The 21,302-nt window shown below is 45.0% G+C and overlaps 1 protein-coding gene across 1 annotated transcript in view; it reads left to right on the plus strand.

The window, feature by feature from the left end:
- Positions 1–4,318: 4,318 nt before the first annotated feature.
- BZRAP1 (benzodiazepine receptor (peripheral) associated protein 1) overlaps positions 4,319–21,302 on the plus strand; it is a gene marked incomplete at its 3' end in the record, with an annotated part of 37,089 nt that continues 20,105 nt past the window's right edge. The window contains exons 1-10 of the mRNA XM_010086461.1: positions 4,319–4,423; positions 5,740–5,823; positions 7,270–7,359; positions 8,707–8,829; positions 9,252–9,356; positions 9,716–9,766; positions 15,912–16,095; positions 16,425–16,645; positions 18,944–19,053; positions 20,679–20,788. Coding sequence (XP_010084763.1) covers positions 9,255–9,356; positions 9,716–9,766; positions 15,912–16,095; positions 16,425–16,645; positions 18,944–19,053; positions 20,679–20,788 — 778 coding nt within the window. The remainder of the gene's footprint in view (positions 4,424–5,739; positions 5,824–7,269; positions 7,360–8,706; positions 8,830–9,251; positions 9,357–9,715; positions 9,767–15,911; positions 16,096–16,424; positions 16,646–18,943; positions 19,054–20,678; positions 20,789–21,302) is intronic.

Below are 21,302 nucleotides of genomic sequence, written 5' to 3' on the forward strand. Positions count from 1 at the left end.
TGCTGGGTTTGTCTTGTGGGGTTCACCCGGTTTGTTGTCAAAGTTTTCCGTCCCCACCGTGTCCCGTGGCAGAACTTCCCATCTGTAGGCTGCGTGAGGACAGGCTCCACATCTTCCCGCTCCTGCCAGCCGCTCTCCTGTGTTGATCCCCAGCTCTTACAGAAGATGTATTGAACAGTCATTCCTTGTTTGTCTTGTTCAAGTCACTTTTGAACTTTTGATTTTATGGGCCCCTCTCCTTCATCCTTTTTTTTTTTTTTTTTTTAAAGGGGTTTAGCTCAAAACAGCAAAGAAGACCCTGTTTCTAGCCTCTTCCATTATTCAGTGTTAATCATCTTTGTCTCCTTCCTTGGTACGTTTTCTGTGTCATTTCTGTGCTGGGGGAAGCAGCGCTGCGTGCAGTATCCCAGGCGCTCTGTCATTGATTTATATGGTGGCATAATGAAGTTTTCTCTCCCTTTCCCAATAGATCTCTTTACCTTTTTGTCTAAGCACTGGGTTCTATTAAAATGACATTTGTCCGGCAGCCCTCTGTAACCTCTCAGTGTCATGAGGCCCTGTTCACCATTTGTCTCTTTGCTACATCAGTGCTTGGAGAGCACAGTTCCTGCTGCCTCTCTTTTGGTCCTCTCACTTTCACTAGATGTATACCGCGGAGAAAACCTTCCCCCTCGCCCTGTGGTGGCTCACTGTCTGCAGAAGCCTTTCAGAGCACTGTGGCTGGATCTGTTCAGAGCATTGTACCTGCTGGATCTCCCTCACCTGTTTGCTTGCTGACACCTTAGAAAAACTCTTTATAGATTTGTGAGTGTGGGGTTTTTTTCCCAATATGTGTTTGGGTTTTTTTTTTTTTTAAGTGTCTGCCTAATCTTTGTTGCAATTCTATCAGTTTGCCTGGCACAGGTGACAAATGTGCTGCTCTGTGTTTCCTCAGATCTCCACTGGAATAGTGTTAAAATTTGACATTTGCCACCTTCTAGTTGTTTTCGTCTTGAGGCGGTGTCAGAGAAGTGACACGCTGCACATCTTGATTCAGTTACTGCTGAAGTGAGAGATTCAGTTCATGCCAAAGGGGTTTTTTGAACCCTTGGGTGATTATTGTCTAATTACAGTGATTTGTTACTGTTTATTTTGTTGGCTTCCAAAGTTCTTCTTATAGACAATTCAGTTTGAGAGAGATCCTCACCTCTGTTCTTCATTGTTTGAGATTTCCGCCCTGGTGGCCCCTCATCCCACAAATTCCTCCATCAAGAGGGACAGACACACTTTCCCCCCTCCCCCCCCACCTCCTCTGCTGTGCCCTTGTCTTCCTTGAACGTGCCTTCCATGCCTTGATTTTCAACTGACCGTGCAGATTCTGTCAGACAAGAACATGTATGATGATCTTTCTCATGGATGCCCTTTATTTCTCTGATTAAGGATAGTCTATCCTCATTGTCAAAAGATTTTCTGGCTGATAAATAGCAACAAGACCAAGCCTGACAGCAGTACTGAAGAGGGAGCAAGGAGGCTGTTGTCAGTCTCTTAGCTGAAACCTGTAGCGCAGAACAGCCCAGGCTCAACGGGCTGAATTCATGCAGGCACAGTGATGCCATGCTGAGGATTAAGTCAGCTCTTGGGGCAGTAACCACAGTTACAAGAAATTACTTTGCTCCTCTATCCTGCTCTCCAGAGAAGTGCGTTAGCACAGTATTCCCCGGCTTTCAAAGAACTTCCTCAGAGTATAAAGAGCAAGCTTCTCCTCTGAGTATCCTTGGAAAATCCCATTTCTCTGTTCTCCTTCTGATTACTGCTTTATTTAGGGTTTCCAGGTGATGCTTATCTCTGTAATGACAAATGGTAATTAGCAGGGATTTCTTTCAGTGGCAGTGTTGGTTTAACAGCCTCTTGTTCCCCACTGCCTGTTTCCACTTCACCATGTTCAGCAGTGAGATGTGACAGATCTGAGTTAAAAACAACTGAGCAAACCCAACCTTTCTCCTGCTTTGTCCTGAAACCTGCATCCATTTTCTGGTCCATCTCTGCCTGACGTTGCACAGAGCTGCCCTGGCGCAGCTCAGGGAACGGGCCATGGTTAGGTGGAGGATGCTGCAGCAGTTCTTTTGGGGCAGGATTGTGATGGTGCTCACTGGGTGCCAGGGCTTTCTAGAAAGTGTTTAACATTTTTAGTTTACTCTGTTGCATGCTTTTAACTTTCCAGTCGTTTGCCAAAGCACAGGTACTTCTGTGCCGGCTGTTTGACTTCAGCTGGTGCAGCCTGGGTGTGCTGGTGAGCCCCGACCTGCTCTCTTGGCAGGGTCTGTGCCGATGTTGGTGCACACCGCAGATTGCGCTGGGGGTGGAAAGCAGCTGTTCCACGGTGATTTTTTTTAACTCTATGGTTGAACAGATTCCTTGGACCTGGTTGTTCATTGAGCATCTTCCAGTCCCTGGTGTGAATGAGGTGGCACAGCTCCAGATCATGGCTCTCTTCGTGATGTGTGCCAGTCATGTTTATCAATTGTTTAATACGGTGATAAGTCTGTGGTCTGCAGAAAAATAGCAGTATATAAGTGTGTGGCTGGGAGCAGGTTGTTCTTGGGGGGAAATGAGGTCTGTGGGCGAATTTGCAATTTTGTAACTTTTGTAAGTTGTCTCTAATTAGGAACATCATCATTCTGTTTAGGTTTTTCTGGAAGGTGATTGCAAACAAGCAGATTTGTCGTTTTGCATATTTATTTGCAAGAGAGCATGACTTGTGAAGCATAGTGCATGGTACTCGTGGGGTGGGTATCTAACCTTGGCTGGTATCCACTGGGCATTCCTTGGGACCTAATTTCATTAAACTTGACTAAAATGCAACATTTTCACTTTGCAAGGAAGCATAATTTTGGAGAGGAGGTGTGAAATGCAGAACTGAAACTTAGAAAGTGCCAGGTGGTTTAAAAAAAAAGTCTCAGAAACATTTACACGTGGATATTCTAGAGTTAAATACTGGTTTCACAGCACATCTAAAAGCTTCCAAGGACTGGGACTTGTAGGGTACCATGGCTTGGGTGGAGGATCTTGAGATTTCCAGGCGCTGGTTGGTGCTCAGACTGCCAGACTCCCGGGAGAACCTTATTCCGTGGGTGGTGGGGGATCCTGGAGCCATGCTGCAAGGTGGTGCTTTCAGGATTTTCCTCGTAGCAGAAAATCTGAAAACCTTGATAGCCTGGGCTTGCGTGTAGTCTCTTAGGGGTTTCTAGCTTTCAGCAGTGGAGCTGTGAACATAGACGTAGTTAAAACCAAGGTTTCAAGCCTAAAGTAGGTGAAACAGATGTTGTTTTAGGTGTGGTGCTTAGGCACTGCCCCACTGGCTGACTGTAGAGGGAGCTCAGACATAGCACTGCAGGTGTTCAAAGTGAAATGAGAATTTCCCCTTGTGATGAGGGGTCAGCTGAAGGTGAAGGGTGCAGCTGGAGTCACAAAATCCTCCTGCTTGCTCACTGTACAAACTGGCTATGATGGTCCTAAAGATCTCCTGTCCTTAACATCTATTTATCAGAAATAACTTTAAATTCAACGTTTAAAATAAGACATTACCAAAGCCTTCTTTCTTCTGTTCCCCCAGGCCTTGCCCTGCTCTCAGGTATGACTCTAGGCAGACAGTGCAAAGTCAAATATCAGATGAGAGGGAAAATTCAGAAGGTTGAAGGTGTCTTTGTCTGTAGCCCGTATTAAAAGGGAGTTTGTTAGAAACTTGTGTGCAAACACGTACAGGAAAGTGTCTTCTTTCATCTGGTTTGGTGGTGGCACATAACTCACAGCATGTCTGCTGCCATTTCAGTCCTCGGCTACCAGCTGACATGGGATGCTCCATTTCTTGGTATTTTTTTGTTTGTTCTTCCTTGCCTTTAGATTCTGAGATCTTCACTGATTTCTACTTTCTGCTGTTTATGAGGGTTGTGTTCTCTCTTCTGACCATCTTCCATCTTTTTATTGCTTTGGAGAGGGCCATGGACGGTGTTGCTGGTGCCTTTCATGGAAACCTTGAATGAGGCACAGATGGGAACTCAGACCTGAGAGCTTTCTGGAGTCCACTGGTGCATGGGGGTGGTTGAGTCAAGCTGGATTGGTTGGCGTTGGGCTCCAGAAGACCTCCAGCACAGGTCGCTGGTGGCTGAGAGATCCCTGGCATGGTGTTGACCATTCTCCACGTCCAGTGGTGTAGGTCAGAGATCAGGGGTTTTCATGTGGCAGCACTGCCAGGAAAGCCTCTTCTCCCTCGGTGTGAGCGGTGTGCTCTGTGGTCCTGGCTGGCCCTCAGCTCTCTGGCATCTCACTTGCTTTCCAGGTGGAACCAGGTGTGCAGCCGCTGGGACCTGCCTCTGAAGGACATGAAAACTTCCCTCCCAAAAATGCAGTAACGGGCCAAGAGAGCAGCCAACAGATCCAGCAGCTGGTGAGTTGAGGAGTCAGCTGTCCAGAGACGGGCAGTGGAGCTGGGGAAGGGTCTGGAGCACAGGGCTGACGAGGAGCGGCTGAGGGAGCTGGGGGTGTTTAGTCTGGAGAAGAGGAGGCTGAGGGGAGACCTCATCATTCACTACAGCTGCCTGAAAGGAGGTTATAGTGAGGTGGGTGCTGGGCTCTGCTCTAAAGTGACAAGTGATGGGACAAGATGAAACGGCCTCAAGTTGCACCAGGGCAGGTTTAGGATGGATATTAGAAAAAATTTCTTCACTGCAAGAGTGATCAGACATTGGAACAGGCTGCCCAGGGTGGTGGAGTCGCCATCCGTGGAGGGGTTCCAGAAATGTGTCAATGTGGTGCTGCGGGACATGGGTCAGTGGGTTGGGTGGTGCTGGGTTGACGGTTGGACTTGATGGTCCTTGAGGTCTTTTCCAACCTTAATGATTCTGTGATTCTATGAGTTGTGAGCCTGGTTTCGCGTAAAGGAGTGCTGTGCTTCTTCTTGGGGTTTTCACCCGTGGAATCCAGGCAGAGATTTTGGGGACTGAAGTCTTTTTTAGGTGCATCTGCTGTGCAAAAGTGGGAAGCTTGAGGAGTCACTGGGAAAACGCAGGATGGCTGCATGGAAAATGTTGCTGGGTGGCAGCTCCAGGCTGCTGGGGGAATATGTCACACTGAACTGAGAGGGAAACATGCCAGTAGATTGTGTGCTGGGTTTGGTTTAGCCTTATTTGAAGTGGGAACAGATATGACTGACCTGGGACAGGTGTTATATGAGGAAAATGTCCCTTCTGAATGATTACAGCAAACTAGGACAGCTCACAGTGAGGTTTATCAGTTCTTATCTATCCGGGGAACCAAGAGGGGTAGCAAGTAACTACAGATAAAGGTATGTAACCAGAGGATGTCTGCACTCTGGTAGGTGTCATTTGCATTAGAATAGGAACTATGCTCACATAGCTAATATTTCAGACGGAATACTTTGCACAGCTCTTTTTGTCCCCCGCATGCTGTCCTCCATCCTGTTCTATACAAATATGAACAATCTATGCAGATGGAAGCAGAGAACTGTTTCCAGGAGAAGGCTTGGGGAAGAGGAATAGCTGTTTCACTTGAAAAGTTTTTTCATTTTGCTACCTTTTAAAAAAGTCTCCCTTGGTTTCTATATTGTTTATGTTTGTCACAAAAAGTTTTTCTTAAGAAAATAGAAAAGGCTAATACAGCATTGGGTCTGAGAAGCTGGGCTTGAATTTCTTACACATTATAAGAATGTGGACTTGCTGATCTACTTATGCTTGTTTCGTGCAGGAATTTGAACTCAAGAAAAAGCGCAAAAAATGTGAAAACCTTGAGCATGAAGTGAGGAAAAAGCATAAAAGATGCAAGGAACTGGTAAGTGTTCTTGTTGCCTACTGTTGTGAGCATAATGGTAGAAGGGCAGCTGGGTTGTTGCATGCTTCTCTTGGATTCTATTTATCGTAATAATGAATCACCAGTCTTTCTCTTAATGTGAACAGAGTCACAAATTTTGTGCTCCAGCCCTTGAGGCTGAAATTGTTTATTTAGTCTTTCAGCTACCTACAGGTTGAACATAGCTACATAAATCACTGGATGAAACTCCATGGCCTTTGCTAGTTTGAGGAGATACTTACCATTTTCACACGCACTCCACATGTATTGAAAGATTTTTGCATCCTGAGATGGTAATTACACAAACCTACAGGTTTCTTATTTGTTGTGTGAAATCTTGCATCTGTTTAATTTCATGGAGGTTTAGCAGGTCATATTACAGCACCTGGATTTCTCCCTTCTGTTTCTACTTTACTGAGCAGTGCTGGTGGCATTAGTGACTCTGATAATGTGTAGTTTCACCCAGGGGTGCTGACCTTCTGGACAGATGTTTTCTGTCATGCTCAAATCTTGGTTCATGTCAGTTCTAATGCGTAGCTCGGACTCATGTGCAGTTCACAGTGCACAGCCCAGCCTCATTGTCTGGGACAGAATGGGATGTTGAAGGAATAAGTTGGCCATTGTATGTTGTTAGACAGTAGCTTCTTAAGGTTAAGAAGAGACCAATTCGCCTCAAAGTACTGGGGCTGAGACCCTGCGTGTACAAGGAATTAGCTCTTGGGACAGCCAGAAGGTGTTTCATGATCCATAAAACATTGGGATGGGGAAATGTGTGTGTGTCTATGTGGACTCACATGTCATTATGGAACTATTAAATTCCTTTAATACTGTACAAAGTTGCTGCAGATGGACTGGACCTGACAAGTTCAATCACTGTCTCCATATGTCCGTGGTCTGCCTGCTCAGAGATGGTGTTCTCTAAGGCAGGGTGATAGCTGTCTCGTGTTGCTTTCTTAACTCCAGACTGCATCCTGGTTTCAGACTGGAGTCAGACATTTAAAACTCTTTGAGTTTGCAGTCTGGAACTCTGTCCAGCATCATTCTTCAAAATAAGTTTTCTTCCTTACTGAAATTTGTCAAGAAGACTCTCATCTTGAACCAGCAGGGACACGGCCACTTGCTGAATTGTAAGTGGAGATGGAGATCTAGACAGCATTATGTCATGTGACGCTGGAGCTGTGAGGTAGACAAGGAAATGTCTTTCTCATTCTGGGCTTTGAGGCTACATAAATGGTAAAAGAAAAAAAAAGACGTCATCTGGCACAGGGCTGATATCTGCTTGAGCAATGCTGCACATTGTTGCCTCCCACTCCTCAAGCAGCGTCCCACCAGCATCCTGCATCATCACTCAGTCACCAAGAGCAGTGGAGCCGCTCTGCAGAATAATTTAAGGGTGTTGGTGTAGTAACACACGGTATTTCTGGACAGGAGATCCAGCTGCAGGAGGTACAAAGTGAAAATGCACGACTGGCTGAAGAGAACTTGCAGCTGAATGAGAAGGCTGGATGGGCAGGACAGGTAAAAACCAGTATCTTTGTTTGTCAGATGGAGCATTAGCTTCTGTGAAATTTTGCTGAGACGAACTTGCTAGCATGCTAGCTTTTCAAGCTGCCAGCTGAGTACTGGTGGTGTGCCCATCAGTGTGCCTCTGTCCTGTGTACCCCACGGTAACTGCAAGCAGAGCAGTTTACTGCCCTGTTTTTGTTACAGAGTTTACCAGGACTTGAGTGAGATGCTTTGCCCTTACTTAAGTTCGTACTTGAAATACCCCTGGTAACTTAATGACTTCATAGCCAAAGATGGCCTGTGGCTGGTGGGAAGCTGTGGGCACTGGTCAGTGGTAGTAGAGCAGAACCCATCACTGCAAGCGGTGCAAGCATATGGTGCCTTCAAAAGTCCTCAGTCACCTCTGACTTTTTTTTGTTGTCCTTGAAGAGGGGTTTTGGTGGCTGGTGATGGGGCGGGGGAGAAAGCCACCACTGCAATTCAGCAATTTTTCATCTTGCCGGATGGAAAACCCAAAAGCTTCAGGTCTTGGTATAAAGGCAGGATACTTGCATTGTTCAGTTTGCAGAGTGGATTTCAGAGGAGCGTGGCTGCACCTTGGGAGGGTTGCATTCTATGAACATGTTGGGGTGTGCAAGGATGGTGGAAGAGTTGGTACTCCAATGAAGATCCTCTGTGGGTTTCTGTTCCCAGCTCCTTCTCTGGACAAACGCACAAGAGCTAGCAAGCCGCTTCTCTGTCCCATATGTCAATCTTAAGAGTCACCATGTTGCCACCATGCATAATGCTTATCACATATTTAGTAACTGTTCTAAGTGGAAATGTTTGTCTTTGCTTGATAATCTGCATTGCTAATAGTCATCAAGCCATGATGCACTCTAGAGTCAAAATATGTTACTGCAATTTCCAGTAGTAAAGTGGAGGAGATAAACATGATTTTGACACGGCACCATGTCTTTCTGTGTTTTCTGTGTTCTGTGTCTTTCATGTTCTCTGTGTTTAATCCTACAATTGAGGATTAAAAAAGCTTCTAGACCTTTGCGCTTCTTTCATCTCTCTTCAGTACATACTCATATCCCAGTCCCCTCCTCTGTGCAGAACGGGAGAGGAGATGAGCCTAGTGGGAGAAGTGGTATGTGTAAATAAAGTGCTCATCGCATTGAGGATAGATACAAGTGCAGGTGTATTTGTTTTGGGTGGAAAGCCAGAGGGAGAGGAGGTCCATGATTCTGGTATCATTACAAGTAGAAAGCGGGTGTGCAAAACAACCTATTGAAATACAGAAATAAATTGTCTTCTGTGATTTATAAAAGGAATACCTATGGCTGCTTGTGCTCATTGAAGATCCTTTCTCTTCAGATTGAATCTGAGAATGCTGACCTGAAGTTGCAGGTGGTTTTGGTTACTAAGGAACGGGATTCTGTAATTCAGACGAATCAAGGACTCCAAACCAAGCTGGAGAACCTAGAGCAGGTGCTGAAGGTCAGTAGGATCCACATGGTTGAAAGGACTGTTCAGACACTTAGTGCTGGTTTTGGGTGGCACATGTTGTCTCTTTGCATTGTTGTCCATTCATTTATCTATGCTTCCGTTGGGAATTCTGATTCTTGCAGGATCCTGGAACATGACCTTCCAAAGTAGGCAGAGGTGCTTTAGAAAGGCTGCTGCAGGGACCTGGGTGGGAGGGGAAATAAGGTGGCCATCACCGCTTTAGGGATTTTTCTTTGACTGTGTTGCTCTGGCTTGTGGTGAGAGTATCTTACTCTCTCCTCTGTTTAACGATGACATGAAAGGCCATAACGATGACATGAAATACAGGCCATGTTTTGACTTCATGGCCCATGATAGGACACAGGACAGTATTTCTGTAATGTCACTCTTCAGCTGTCTGTCTTGTTCTGCAGCACATGAGAAATGTGTCTGAACGAAGGCAGCAGCTGGAAGTCGAGCACAAGGAAGCGCTGCTAGTCCTGCAGGAGAAGCACGAGGAAGTCAGACGGTTGCAGCAGGTGCGCAGCGTGCGAGAAAATGGACATTTTACTCTCTGAATCCGTGAGAAGTGTTGGGACTCCTGCACCTTGTTTCCTTGCAAGTGCGGTGTATGGAGGAGGTATATGTGGGTTTACAGGATAAAGTAAGCCAGGAAAGAGGGTCTGCATTTAGGTGAACTCTGGTTCCTGAGCAAAGTGAAGGGCTTTTCTCATGAATGCCAGTTCCGGTCTCTCACTGCTGTTTGTCCGAAGTCCAAAAATGCTTTCAGTCTGGGCAGTGTTTTAAATCTATAATGGTCTGTCAGGGTGGTGATGATAGTAGAACTGAACTTAGGTAGGCTGCTTTCTTATTTACTTAATTTCTTATTTCTTTTTAGGCGCAGGCAGAGGCAAAAAGAGAACATGAAGGAGCAGTACAGCTTCTTGAGGTAAGAGAAGAAAACAAGATGGATTTGTGGCTGCAGATTTGGTCTTTTGTTAGTAATGTCACCTTTCTTGATGCCCTGGGTTTTGCTGGTTCTTGAGCAAAATGTGTTAATATCTTGATCAGATGCAACATGTTGCTGCCGTGAATAAGCATCGGTTGTGTTAGCAGAGTAGTCTCTGGGGTCAGAGTTTTTGGGGATTAAATCCTGGCCTGCTCAGTCCTCAGATAGGCTACTTCATTCAGATTGTGCCCGACAACTCTTTCAGGGATGCAGTAAGTCACCAACCTCAGATCTGTCTGCTCCATTTTCCACGATCATCTGTGGGGAGGAAGAATACTTGTGTCCAAGTGATTTGAAATTTCTTTTGTGTATATGTGCTCTGTGCTTTTTATTAGGGGAAAAATAAGAGAAATGTGATGTTTGCCTGAGCATAATGAGTGATGAAATTTGGGGCAGGTCCCATTTGCTAAGCTGGGACCAGCTGTGTGAGTGCTCTGACATCCACACAGAACATGCTTTGCTGTGACAGCAGACAACTTAATGGTGCAACCCGGCAGATGGGATGAGCACTCTTTTGGTTTGGATTTGCATTATCTCCATCTTTATCGGGATGACTTTGGAGAAAACCTTGGCAAAATACCAAACCCTGGAACTTGATGTGGTGATTTAGTGGTTGCCAGAGGTGTGATGGCAAACAGGGCAGCATCTGAGTCCTGTCTCTGCTGTTGGTTGCAGAGACAGGATCAGAGCTGATACAGGTGCCACTCTTACCTCAGTTGGTGTTTAGCTGGCTTCGTAGCAGCCTTTAAGGGAAGGGAGGTTTGATGCTTGTCGAGTGCTTTCTGAACTAATTCATTGAAGGATTGGAGGAGCTACTTAGATTTAAACTAGACATCTACCTGTGCAGAAGAGGAAAGGCACAGTCATTTTGTTCTGTGTTGGAGAGACTGGTTGTGTTCTTCTGCAAGGGCCTCATCAGTTAAATATTCTTGCTTTCATGTTGCTGGTACAGAGATGCTTTGTAAGCCAGTGACACCAGGTGGACCAAAGAAAGAGAAATTATCATTAAAAGATAGTTTAAAGTGGAGCAACAGTCATTTGAATGACTTATCTATAATCAGTCATTCCAGAACATCAGTGTAGGGCAAAATTAGGGGCTTTGGAGTGCCTACACTGCATATTGTCATTTTTACATGTGTTTGGATTGTTTTTTGCTGGAATATTGGAAGAGTTCAGTCACATGGTTGTTGTAAATGGAGTCTCCTTCCTTTGAGATGTTCAAAACTCAACTGGACAAAGCTCTTGGCAACCTGCTCAAGTTGACCTTGCTCTGAGCTGGGGTAGCTGGACTAGGTGATCTCCAGAGCTGCCTTCAGTCTTCTGTAGCTCTGCGATAAGGCAGTGCTGCGGGTGAGTAGAGGTGTTGGATGGTTTCTGTGTGCAGAGGTTCCATGGATAGAAGGACTGTCTCAGCTTAGAAAGAAAACCTTGATGATCATGAGAATGAAGGAGTTCAGTTGTGGTTCCGAGTTACATGACAGAAGATTCTCAATTGCCTTATGTGCTGCATAGATGCAGAAGGCAACAGCCTGATTTCAGGAATACAGTGTAGAATTTTGTTGGGAAATATGGTGAATAGAGCTTAACTTTACTTGTTTTCGCTGGCTGAAGAGCAGGGTGCATGATTTTAGGCTGTTAGCAGCTTAAAATCCCTTCAAAGCCAGGTTCTGAGCTGTACCTTGATTCCCAGCACTCACTTTTTGGTCTCAGACCTGGTGAAAGGTCTGGTCATTGTCAGTTATGTTCTGTTGATGTTATGGGTGGTTGCAATGTGCTGGGAAAAGAGGGCTTGACACTCCCAGTGTATTGTGATTTGGCTAAAAGTATATTGCGATGTGGAGGCCCCCAAACAGAGGATGGTTATTTTATTAATGCATTTGGTATGTGGGATTTGGCTTTTGTTTAGCAAGCAGATGCTGGTGGGAATGAGGGTGAAAATCTCAGTATGGAACAAGGCAGACGCTGTAAGTAGGTGAGAAAACAATTTAATTCAAATTGAGGGTTGGGTTATCTTTGTCAGATTGTTGATTTTTGGTGAGTGTAACTGCTGATGTGGTTTTATCTCTTTTTGCTTTTCTTCTTGCTACCAGAGTACTTTGGATTGCATGCAGGTACTGCCATAATCCTGTCAAACAGGACATTTTTCCCCCTCTGTCCTGGCTTTGACAGTTCCTTGATATTCTTGTTTTAACTATACTCTGGAAAAGATTGCAAGAGTGTCACCTCCAAGAAATAAATGTAATTAAAGGAGCTACCCCTGTGAGTTTGTTGGAGCAGCTGCTTTTCTGTTTAGATGCTTTGCTTTGCTTTCTTAGCCAATTGGAATTAGAAGCTTTATTTTTTTGGTGTCTCCAGATTTTTAGGTTTGTCCAACTGTGCACATTCTCCACGTGTCACATACATTTAAAGTTCTTTTGGGAACTACTTGCAGTTCAAGGGTGAAGTGTTTCCTTCAGAACACAAAAGCAATGGCGTTGCAAATGGAACGCCCCAGGGAAAAAGACAGATCCTGCTGGCTTTGTAATTGGCTGGAAGATGGGAAGCAGAGATTGTGAATAGTAGTTTTCACCGAAGAGGTAGAAACTAATGGAGTTATATTCTGGGAGCTGTGCTAGCTGGCCTGTTCACAGATGATTTGCAAAGAATGCCTGTGTGGAAGTGATGGGGTTTGTCCCTGATAGAAAACCGCTCTCAAAGGTCACCTTCAGACCTGACTGCCAAGAGGTGTGAGAAGATCTCATGAGTAATGGGGAGATTAAAGACAGGTAACAGACTGTGCAGAGACATGCACATGGAGAAGAAGCAGCCGTGACTGAACATGTGCAGTGGTGGGCTCTGGATTACCTGCTGTGGCAGGAAATGCAGTGTTTGAGGTAGGGTGTTTTTTAAAAATGTCACCCTCATTCACAAGCCTGGTCAAAAAGGCAAGTACAGTGTTCAGAACTTTTAGGAAAGGAATTGGGAACAGCCCAAGGACATTTTTAGGGTATGCCCACATCCTGTAGAAGGACCACCCACATCTATGTGGAGTTACAGATGTTCCTTCAATCCCTTTGGTGTTAGCCCTGCTTTGAGGAGGAGTTTGGACTGCGGACCTGTAGAGTTCCCTTCTAGCAAATTGGATTATCTGATCTCAAAAACATGTAGGAGAAGATACGGAAAAAGGTAACAAGGGACATCTGGATGGGGAACGTCACCTGTAGGAGAAGCGTAATAGAGAGCCAAGAAGGACAGTGTCTAAGAGGACAGGGCTGAGCTGGTGGTGGTGGTTGAATCTAGCTTGGTGTGAAAAATCAGAGTAAGTTCCTGAAGTGGTGGTTAAAGGGACCCCACCAAGCTCTGCTCCCTGCTCTTCTGGTAATCACACCACTCAGTCTCAGTTGGTGTGAGGCTCCTCTTTCTCCCTCCTCTGGGTTGGGCATAGACACAAAAGTCTCTTCTCTGTTCTGTGTCTGGGGCTTGATTCCTGCTGGTTCCCCAAAGCTCTTGGTCATGTCCTCAGGCTCCTCTTCCTTATCTCCCTGCCTCCCAGCACTGCCCTGGAAGCCTGCAGCATGCCCAGCCGTGTGTGAACCTCGGCAAGCAGTCTGCTAAAAGTACGCGTTGTATATGACGCGGCAGTGTGTCCTGGGTCCAGCTGGGATAGGGTTAATTCTTCACAGAAGCTGGGAGTTGGGCATAGCCGGATATTCGATACCATGCTGACCTCATGCCCGGGATATAAGGGGAAGCTAGCCGGGAGAGGGGTCTCTTTTGTGAAGCTCGTGGTGGTGAGAATTTCATTGTATCAGTGTTTCCATTGTATTCTATATCTTGCCTTATTGTCATATTGTCTTTTCTTTGTTTTCCTCGTGGGGTATTATTAAAAATCTGTCCTTATCTCAACTCACGAAGTTCCACTTTTTCTCATCCTCCCCATCTTACCGGGAGGGAAGTGGGGGGGGGAGGCGGTGTTGCGACCACGTGGTGGTGGTGGTCCTGACACCAAGACACAGTGATACTTACAGAGTGTTTGTACGTTGTTTTGAGTAACTCAAGGTCTAAAAGACACCTGACTAGTTAAGTATCTCAGAATTAGACTCTGGATTATCTGATCTATTGACTTGGCCGCCAGTATAAGTGGATGTGAACTGTGATTAATAAATGTACAGAGCGCAGGCACTATTATGATGCTGTTAAACACAATATCTAGATGCTTCTGCTGGCTCCAGTCTCCAGACAAGATGGGAAAACCCTCTCTGGTCCTGAGGTCGTTCTGGACCTGTCTCTTGTAGGCTATGTTGCAAGGTGGGATCGGGGACAGATGCTGGTCTTACAGGAAGCCCTACTTTGATCCAGTGCAACTGTTCTTACTGTTCATGGTTTCTTTTCTCTATTAAGACGTAATGCATAGGGAAGAAACATTTATGTGAAAAATCTCAACTGTGAGTAAATTCAAACACTCATGATTGCAGAGGAACCGTGTACAACATGACTTATAGAACAAAGAGTTGACTCCGAGCAACTGGAAAATGCGAACGCTTCTGGAAGTTGCTCATGGCATCTGATATTCTCCTTCAGTTCAGAGACAGACTTCAGAGACTTCACCAGGCTTCCCTTAAAGGCTGAGAGTGCCTAGCTAGTTGTGAAAGAAACAAGTGATAAACTGACATGTTTAAAACGGATACATCACAATCAAATAAAAATGCATGCACCCTCCTAAGTTGGTAGGGAGTGGGCTACAAAGATTCTGTGGTACTCTCAGACTAGAAATAAAGCTTTTTCCAGGTCAGATGTGTTATTTTTAGAGCTGCCTAAAAACCAGGCATTCTGTCCCACATAATATTTCAAGGCATGCTTTATTTTTTGAGTTGGAAGCAGGAAACACCACTTCAAAAACATTTTGTAGAATGGAAAATTTTGAAGAGCACAGTGCAGTCATCTGTTGTGATGCATCTTACCTATGCAAAATGATGAGACGAGTGACTACAAAGCCTGATGTGATCTCAGCCCAAAGAGGAAAAAAGGAATAAATGTCATCTCTTGCAAGGCAGAGCCAGCACGACAGTCAGATGCACTAATGCCACATTAAATATTGTCTGCGTTAACTCAGCTGAAGAACTGCTTGAGTAGGTGATATATTCCCATCCAGCACTTTTTGTTTACTTATTACCTGAAGCGCGTGAGCAGGGTCTGTGCAGGATATCTGTGTGGGGAGCCAGAGTAAGCTGTTGCATGGTGGAAGAGCGAGAAGAGGGAAAGGAGCAGTTGCGTTCACCTGGGAGTTGATAACGCCTGCAACTAGGGAGTATGTGGGGATGTATAAGGACAGCCAGGACTCAGCAATATTTTGGAAGGGGAAAATCTAGAGATGCTGGAAATAGGCTATTAAAAAATATTAATGGTTCTCTAGTAGGAATGTGTCCTTCCCTTTGTAGTATTTCCCCAAGGCTCCCCTGCATCTCATCTTGCTGAGAAGAAGCTTTCCTGTACTCAGAATGCATCTTCCTGGAGCAAGTCATCCCTGTAGGACCTGGTGGTAAAGTGTGTGGGCTACCCACATCAAAGACACGTTCTGCAACACAGGCCAGGGTGCTGGTGCTCTCTGGCCTTCCCAGTGCCTGGAGGAGCCAAGATCTGGAGGGACAATGGGGAGTCCTGCCCAGAATGCTGGGGAGGCCAGGGTAAGGTTTTGGGAACTTGCTGGAGTCTGTGGAATGTTGGACGAGAGAGAGCACTGGGAGAGCAATTCCTCTTGGAGATGTGATTTTAATGCTCCAATAAACATGCAAAGCCTTTTGAATCTTTTTCTTTTCAAGGTTTATTTACCTTTGACTTATCTCGTCTGGTCTCCTGCAGGGCTTGGATAGGATATTGAAGTTCAAACCTAGAATCTCAGGGAGAATTCCCAATTGAGCTTGCAGTCAGTCTCCTAATAGATGATGAGTCTCAGATTTTCAAAGGTACTATAGGTGCAGAGCTAGCCTGGGTAGGGCATGCCTTTAGGTTCTTGGAGTCTGAGTCCCACTGAAAAGATGCAGCAAAGGCAAATGCTGCTTGGACCCTCACTGTTGGTTTGTGCCTCACCTTGTGTCTCTCCTGTCAGGCCCGGGTGAAAGATCTAGAAGAGCAGTGTCGCAGTCAAACAGAGCAGTTCAGCCTCCTGTCTCAGGAACTCAAACAATTCCGGCTTCAAACAGGAAAAATCAACCTTCTCACATCTACGCTGGTGACGTCTGAGCTTCCTCTTGCTCTGTGCAGCTCTACCCCACAGTCCCGCTGGGAGAAGGGTAATTTCTGAAGATGTCAGCGAGTGTTTTGACAAATGAGTTATTTGTGTAAATGGAAAGGTGTAAAGGAAATAATGCAGATGTTTAGTTAACTTTTGGGGTCTGTGTCTCTCTTTTGAGAGAGATGATGATGAAGATGAACCTTTGGTTCATTTTGTAGTCATCAAGAGAACTTGGCATTTCTCTGACCAAAGAGAGCCCAGGGTCTGTCGCACTGTTAAATGAGTCACATTTTTAAAGACTTTGAGCTGCTCTAAAGGGCATTTGCTCACTGCTGATCTTGTGTTCTGCCTGGGGCTAAAAGTAATGGACAGATTATTTTATTGCAGAATCGACTGTTCCTGGATTGCTCACTCACCAGAGCACAAAGAAGGTTCACAATGAAGAGGCTGATGAGTTGGAGTCGTCACAGCGGGTGCCTGATGCCACTGTTGGCACCCAAGTTGCTGCTACCAGTTCTCAGAAACCAGCCAAGAAGGTGGAGTCTCAGTCAAGCTCTTCAAAGTCAGAATCCATGCAGAACAGTCCAAAATCCTGCCCGACTCCAGAGGTCAGTATGGGAGTCACCTCTGTGGCCTCTGCCTTCTAGCCACAAGGGAATAAATTTATTGCTGAGAGCACCAGTAATGTTGCATTCATTCCCTCCTGACTGCCTGAAGGGAACTGGGAAAAACAAGAGAAAAGCTCTCAGAAAAATTTAAAAGGCCTTGAATGCCCATGTAATGCTCATTTAGACGTATCGCTGTGCTCCAGGAAGGAAACAGCTGGCTAGATAGTGCTGGGAGCTTGGAGAAGGAGGGGAGTGGGGAGATTGATGGATGGGAAGTGTGGGAAAACTTTTACTAAGCTTCCTTTGACATCTCAGTTACTGTTCAAACACACAAAGGCTACAAACTTATTTTTAGCATACTGAGGAACTGTGTCCAGACTGGTTTTGGCCTTGAGCTGTGGATGAGGGACTCAAATTTCTTTGCTGGTGCTTTCAGGTATTAAAATTTTACTTGGCGAAAGAAACCATGAAAAGATGCTGAGTTTGTGATACCAGAGGGAGGAAACTTAATAGGCTTTGCTTGTTTGTGTCAGCAGAATCTCATAGACGGTTGTTGCTTCTCCTCCCCAGGAGCTCTTACGTAGTATTGTAGGGTTCACTTAAGCAGTCTTTCATATTCGCTGCTGTACATCACTTGCTGTGACAATGTAGTGTAAGGCAGTGCTGTGAGCGGGGCTGGGTGTGATGGCATGGGAGGCAGCTTTTGCTCCTTTGGACCTCTGATGTCTCCTGAGTGCTGAAGCCTTCGAGGCCACATGCAGTGCCTCAGTGGACATGTGGAGGACACTGAAGTCTTGGGCTGCCAAGGCCAGGGCGCTAATGAAGGGGTGCTGCGGTGGCAGGTGGTGCCCACCACTCTGTAAGAGCTCTGAGGAGCTGTCGTGTTCAGAGACAAAGTGAAGGTCACACCTGGGGAGGAACAGGTATGTGACGACTATCAATTCTGTGGTGGGAAAAATGACCATTTTTAGTTCAAGAGAAAGCTTGGAAGCCACCGTGCCTCCATGGAGAGGTAAGGCCAGTAGTGCCTGCAGAAATCAGTGTGAGATCCTTGGAAAAGAGCCAGCGTGTAGAGCATTTGGCTTCAGCAACACATGGTTATGGGAATACTCCAGACTCAGCAAGGCTACTAAAAGCTGCTCCATTTGGGTGTACCCTTGGGTGTTTCAGGGTGCAGGTGGTTGTTACCCTAGGACTTGAAGCAAGATTGTATTAGAAGGAGTAAGCTACCTTGAAAAGGTGCTCTGAACTCTTTCAAAGATTAACTTTGGCAGTTCGTATACTGGAAAAAATACCTACTTCATATTCTGGTGCCTGTGATGGATCTTCACCAATAAAAAGACAGCTTAACACCATTGTTCATGGGCACCATTTCAAACAAACACAAGGGAAGTGCATTTCCTCAAAAAGTGTGATTGCGTTACATAGCTCATTGCCACTGGATATAAAATTCCAAAATGTCAATGGGATCAAAAGTAGACAAATTTCTTGAAGATGCTCCTGCCAGTAGCCACCAAATGCATTCAGGGTGCAGCCTCCAGCTTAGGAAGTCCCTAAGTAGCTGGTTGCTAGAAAGCAAGAGGCTATCCCAGGAAGAGGAGTTTCATGCTTGCCCTGTCTCTTGTATGCTTTCCTTCAGCACATGCTACTGGTTGCTATAGAGCCAGCTGTTTGGACTAGATGAAGCTTTGGTTGGAACTGGTAGGGCCTTCTAGTGTTCTAAAAGTACGAAAACATTATTCTGAAGAATTGACAGGTGCTGGAGGGGAACTGCTTGAACAAAAGGGCTTAGAGATGTAGACATCTAAGAGAACTGTAACGTCCCCCTTGTTCAGAGTACCATTTCTGTTGCACACAGGGACAACTACCATTTAGGGGCAGCAAGAAATGTGTATACTGAATTATGGATGTGTAGGGGGAACCCTCCAAAGTCTTTAGTCCAGTCTCCTACTCGCAGTGGGACTGTCACCAACACTAGAGCAGTGTGGCCATAGCTTAGGTTCTTCAAGAATGGAGATCCCCAGCTCAGTGGAACCTGTCCCACGGTTGCATCACTCAGCTGGGCAAAGAGTTTTTCCTGATGTCTGAGTGGAACCCCTGAAGCTGCAACTTGGAGATGTTACCTCTTATTACTATTTCTTCACCTTAAAAGTCATTCTTCCTGGTGGTTCTTAGCCCAGTGGCCAGACTGGCACCATACATGAGCTTAGAGTTATGGTTTGCTGATGTTCAAACCCTTTCACTGTTCCTTTGCTCTGATTCGGGCTGTGTCATATCCTTCATTTTTAATGTTTTTAGGTGGACACTGCAAGTGAAATGGAAGAACTGGATGTTGATGGCGTCTCTGTGATGCCAGAGCCAGGCAGCCAAGACCCTGCAAAGCTCCAGGTGTTCTTAGCTCGATACAGGTACTGGGTCATTTCGTGTCATCTGTGAGGTCAGATGGGTTGTCTGACAGCTGCGTACTTTACCCTGTTCTCTGGTGTTAACCACTGTCAGGGATGGATATTGGGTTAGACCATGCATCTTATTCCTCCATGTGATTTTTTGTGACCTGTTATTTCCTGTACGAGCAAATCCAATGCGCAATCCAAAAATATAGTAAAGCTCATTTGTTGTTCAGTGGGCAGTGCTGTGTGAAACCTTTTTTTTTAATATGATATTGGATGGAAAATTGAGTTTGAATTGTCACATCTCTTAAAATGTCTCATTTCTTCAAAACAGTCCGAGAAATTTTTTACAAGAAAATCTTATTTCAACAATTAAGAAAATTTCAGCCCAGAAATCCTGAATTGAAATTTGTAGCCCAAATCATTCTAGTTGTAATTTTAAAAGAAAAAAAAATGCAGAGAATAAACCCAGATTTTTCTGATAACTGTTGCAGTCCACTGAGCCTTTATGGTCAAACCCAAAGAGCTATTTATAGTTCCAAAAGTATTGGCCTACCCTTCAGCTTTTAGACTGTGGATTGGGAGGAAGAGAACTGGGATGTTTCTGAACTTGTGAGGAGCTGATCACATGTGGTCTGTGTCTTCGTGTCAGGAGTCTCAGGCCCATAAGGTCTCTCTCAGTCAGCTCTTAGAAAGGGTAACGTTGCTTTGGCAGGTTGAAATCCATTATAAAGACTAAAGAGCAGGAATTGGCAGTACGTACTTGCAAAGATAAAGTTTTTTTCATGAGGCATTTCCTTGTGATAGGCCCTCTGATTAGCTTGAGGATCCCTGGGTAGGGAGGTTAGAACTGCCCAGAGTCCAAATCCTATCACCAATTTATTTATTGTTTTCACACTAGTGGAACTTTTGGACTGCTGTGTAAAATGCGTTTAAAGCGTTACAGCACTGAGAGTTGTGTAACTTGGGTCCTGAGGATTGGATAATTATGAAGAGAAAGGCTAGAAACCTTTTCTTCACTCATGTAACTTTCTTTTGCAAATCAGATCTTTCTTAGGGTTTTAAACATGGGAATTTGGAGATTCTGTGCTGTGCTTGTCCGTGACAGTCGTATGGCTGGTGAAGTGTACCTTAAACGTCTGGGGCATTTTTGATGCTTTGTTTTAGTTGTTTTGTTGTTTTGTGGGTTTTGTTTCTTCAAAACTATTAAGCACATAAAATGTAGAGAGCTATCTCTGTAAAATACTTAAGAGTGCAGGTGAATTTAAGGATATCTCATTTAGAAATGCAGAGTCCTGCAGCTTATCTACTCAGTACACTCAGAAACACAGCAGGCATTCAGGTAATTCAAGTCTTTTTTTACACACTTTCTTGAGTCACTCTGATCTGTTCATCAGACAGCAAAAGACATCTGTTCTGCTACTCAGAAAATTATTCCTAGCTGCTATTTGAACATGGAGCAATATGTTATTAGTTATATATAACACCATAAACTAGAGTCTTGACCTTTGTCTGTGGAATTTGCTGCTCGCAAAAAGTGTATGCAGTCCCAGTGAGTTGTAAGCTGATCTAACATCACAGCTTGAATGTGTTAATGTGAAAGTTCCTATGCAAAGTAAGTCTTCATATTGTAAATATTTCAGCTACAATCCTTTTGATGGACCTAATGAAAATCCAGAGGCAGAGCTTCCACTGACTGCTGGAGAGTATATTTACATCTATGGAGACATGGATGAAGATGGCTTCTTTGAAGGTGTGTTTTAGTAGAATGAAATGTGACCAAACTGCTGGGGAGAGTTAAAAGAAGGGAGGAATTTAGTGAGTCTTGAAACCTCAAGATAAAGTTTTTCTGCCCAAAGTTAGTTTGTTAGAGGGAAGAGCAGATTCTGTTGGAAAAGGGTTTACTTATGTCATGATTAAATTAAGTCTAAACCATGAAATCCATGAATTTTGCCACTACTTTCAGCAGAGCTCCAGGTTTCATCCCCATATGGTTCCTCCCCAGCCATGGAGAGGAACATGTTCAGCCCTGGGCACCTTCTGCAGATGGTCTGTTTCCCTCTTTCCAGTGACTGCATAGTGACCAGAGACACTAGGCAGTTGCTGGGCTCGATTACCTCTTGCTCTTTTGGCAGAGTAGGGTATAAGCTAAGCAGCCCAAACTACAGTTGTTACCCTGTTTGGTGTTGTACAGTGTGTTTCTCTTTTGGCACCTTTGAAAATGTGATCCTGGTTGCCTAATAGGCAGATGGAATTGAAACCGAGAA

Source organism: Pterocles gutturalis, unplaced genomic scaffold (assembly GCF_000699245.1).
Source record: "Pterocles gutturalis isolate BGI_N339 unplaced genomic scaffold, ASM69924v1 scaffold6831, whole genome shotgun sequence".
NCBI lineage: Eukaryota > Metazoa > Chordata > Aves > Pterocliformes > Pteroclidae > Pterocles > Pterocles gutturalis.